General features: G+C 32.5%; 1 protein-coding gene and 1 long non-coding RNA gene across 2 annotated transcripts in view; one reads left to right on the forward strand and one right to left on the reverse strand.

Annotated features, from left to right (window-relative positions):
- Positions 1-3,222, reverse strand: part of LOC106469446 — a 38,975-nt gene that overhangs the window by 2,130 nt on the left and 33,623 nt on the right. The window contains exon 17 of the mRNA XM_022397964.1: positions 5-1,942. Within this exon, the coding sequence (XP_022253672.1) occupies positions 1,847-1,942 (96 nt within the window). The 3' untranslated portion in view covers positions 5-1,846. The remainder of the gene's footprint in view (positions 1-4; positions 1,943-3,222) is intronic.
- Positions 2,405-3,153, forward strand: LOC111088287. The gene is made up of 2 exons (XR_002612853.1): positions 2,405-2,486; positions 2,569-3,153. It is a non-coding gene; the product is annotated as an uncharacterized LOC111088287 (long non-coding RNA).

Here is a 3,222-nt window from a genome sequence, read left to right on the forward strand (position 1 = left end):
AAACATTCAGCTCCACCAGTATGCTTTAACACTTATTTCCTGTGAGTTTTATTAATTGTAAACATTCAGCTCCACCAGTATGCTTTAACACTTATTTCCTGTGAGGTTTATTAATTGTAAACATTACAAATGTTTAAAGTACACATTGTGAAGACTAAACGAGATAACGACTTCAACAAAAGATGTGCACAGCCAGAAAATTTGTACGTACTCAAGTGATAATATAAAATAATAGAGATATTTGTTTAAATCATTTAAGTTTTTTTTATCAAACATATTAATTATAAGTGTTGGATGTCTAATCTAATAAATGCCAACACAAATAAAATACATAAATTATAAGGGCTTTCTTTTATGAGCGTATTCCTGGACTGGACTTATTATGAAGTATCTTAATAGTTTTGGTTTATGTAGCAAATAAATCTAAAAAAAGGGGGGGATTATAAAAAAAAATTCCCAAATTCGTTTGTATGTTAAGTTAATTTGAAGACTTAGGATTTTAATTGAATTCCCCAATTTTCTTTGTTTCATTAGCTTTTATGCAAATTATTTATTGATCTTTTATTTATTTATTCTTACAGATAAATACTAAATTAACAATTTTCGTCTTACTTAAGATCACATTAAAAGATACTAAGATACACTTGTCACTTGCTCTCGTATAATTTCATATCAAAAGCAACATAAAATTACTTCATGTTAACGATAATTTAACCTCCATTACGATTATTACTGACAGATGCAGACTGGCTCACCGGGTAAGATTGTGGTGGACCCTCTTGGAAAGTTACATAAAAACAGATTAATGCTGTGTTAACATAACATAGAACTAATTCATTGTCTATCCTCGTCACACGTGTGTTAATTCTACCAATAATGATGTGCACAGTAAAGGATTTACTCGACAATATTTCTGTTGAAGACGTTATCTCCCGTCTTGTGTAGGACTCGTCGAACTGAACCCTGTATTACTAGATTTAATATTTAATTATATATACTTTTTAAATATGTGTTTTTTCTATTTTTACATCAAATTTGTGGCCCCCTCTAGCTAGTTTCCTATCCAATCCATCCCTAGTTATTGAAAGTAAAACTGCTGTACAGGATAAAACACAAACTGAACACGTCATTTATATTCAAAGCTTGCACACACAAATACATTTAAACAAAGCATTATACTGATCAAAGTTATACTACACAACCTCTTTAAAATTTGGAGGTTATGAAAGCATTCAGTTTCTAACTGTAATAGTTTCTTAGGGTGGAAACTTCAGCGTACAAAGAAACTTAGCTAATAAATTGGTCAAGTTGGTTATTCGTATAAATATAAAATTAAATATGCCTTCTTGCTTATAAGTATACAGTTTAAACTTAGTCCATTAGGCTTAAGTTTAGTGGCAATTTTTTTATTGCATAGTTTTGTAGCAAGATTACTATTAGTTTACTACACAAACAAGTTTTTTGACCTTTCAGAAACAAGAGTTAACAACCAAGGAACTACTTTTAGTGTCAGTAGAAATGGACGTCAAAAGGCATAATTTCAATCGAGACTGAGATGTTTTTTTTTTTTTTTCAAGTTAAAATTATACTAGAACAATAGAAGAGGTATATAAGATGGGGAAGGAAAAACAAAAAGGAAAAGATATTAAAATAAAATCATTATATATATATATATATATGTACATAATATACAACTGAACATTCAATTGTAACGATGAACAAATCAAAATCGTACATTGCCCACAAACTGAAACTGACATGTTATTTTTAGAACGTCTTATTGAATTGTCGACCCTTCTTTGCTAATTCTATGGATCTTTATATGTAAAAACCTGAGACTTTTTTTTTATTGGTCCACAAACTTGTCTTTCGAATATGATTGGCTGCTGGTGGAGAGAAGAGGCCTTGCTGGTACGTCATCAACTGCTATCGTCTTCACAAACTTTTTAGAAAAAAAACAGTTATTACATGAATAGGAAACTATAAATAAAACACAATTAACTTTTTTTTAAAAACACCACCAGCAAATCTTGTGTCAAATTTTCGGTTCACACCACCTAATAGCTAGTTTTTCTAAAACAAATGTCTGTCAGAGAAAGACCTAGTAGTCAAAACACAGTCAAAAGAAAGGACTAACTTCCAGAAGTCCTTAAGGAATCAGGTGTAAAGAGTAGGATCTAGTAATCATCTCACAGTATTACACCAAGTAGGTGGATCCAACACACATCCTTCATATTCCAGTATTACACCAAGTAGGTGGATCCAACACACATCCTTCATTTCCCAGTATTACACCAAGTAGATGGATCCAACACACATCCTTCATATCCTAGTATTACACCAAGTAGGTGGATCCAACACACATCCTTCATATCCTAGTATTACACCAAGTAGGTGGATCCAACAAACATCCTTCATATCCTAGTATTACACCAAGTAGGTGGATCCAACACACATCTTTCATATCCCAGTATTACACCAAGTAGGTGTATCCAACAAACAAAACTCCCAGTATTACACCAAACAGGTAGATCCAACAAACAAAACTCCCAGTATTACACCAAGTAGGTGGATCCAACACACATCCTTCATATCCTAGTATTACATCAAGCAGGTGTATCCAACAAACAAAACTCCCAGTATTACACCAAACAGGTAGATCCAACAAACAAAACTCCCAGTATTACACCAAGTAGGTGGATCCAACACACATCCTTCATATCCCAGTATTACATCAAGCAGGTGTATCCAACAAACAAAACTCCCAGTATTACACCAAACAGGTAGATCCAACAAACAAAACTCAGTGTTACACCAAGCAGGTGGATCCACACGTCCTTTATCTCCCAGCAACACGTCAAACAGTTGAAACTATACATCTACATATTTTCTATGTATATACATCTTTAGAGTATACAAACACTGCTGTCAAATACTTGTAAGTATTTCTGAAACATTTAACAAAATCTAAAGCACTAGTACGTCCTTCTGTCCACAGTACGTCTTCTCAATTGTAAAGAAATAACTTTTTACACAAAATATTATAATACATGCATATCTAATAAAGCAGTGTTTTAATGAACTACATTAAACAGTTGGTTAACATCTGATTAGGTTAATAATGGCTGGAGACGGCTTAAATGGGTATTGAAGAAAAACTTTAATATAAGTTTAACAGGACAGCAAATGTACCACGTTTCGACAAGGTTTTGTCATCATCAT

Source organism: Limulus polyphemus, unplaced genomic scaffold (assembly GCF_000517525.1).
Source record: "Limulus polyphemus unplaced genomic scaffold, Limulus_polyphemus-2.1.2 Scaffold3491, whole genome shotgun sequence".
NCBI classification, from domain to species: Eukaryota; Metazoa; Arthropoda; class Merostomata; order Xiphosura; family Limulidae; genus Limulus; species Limulus polyphemus.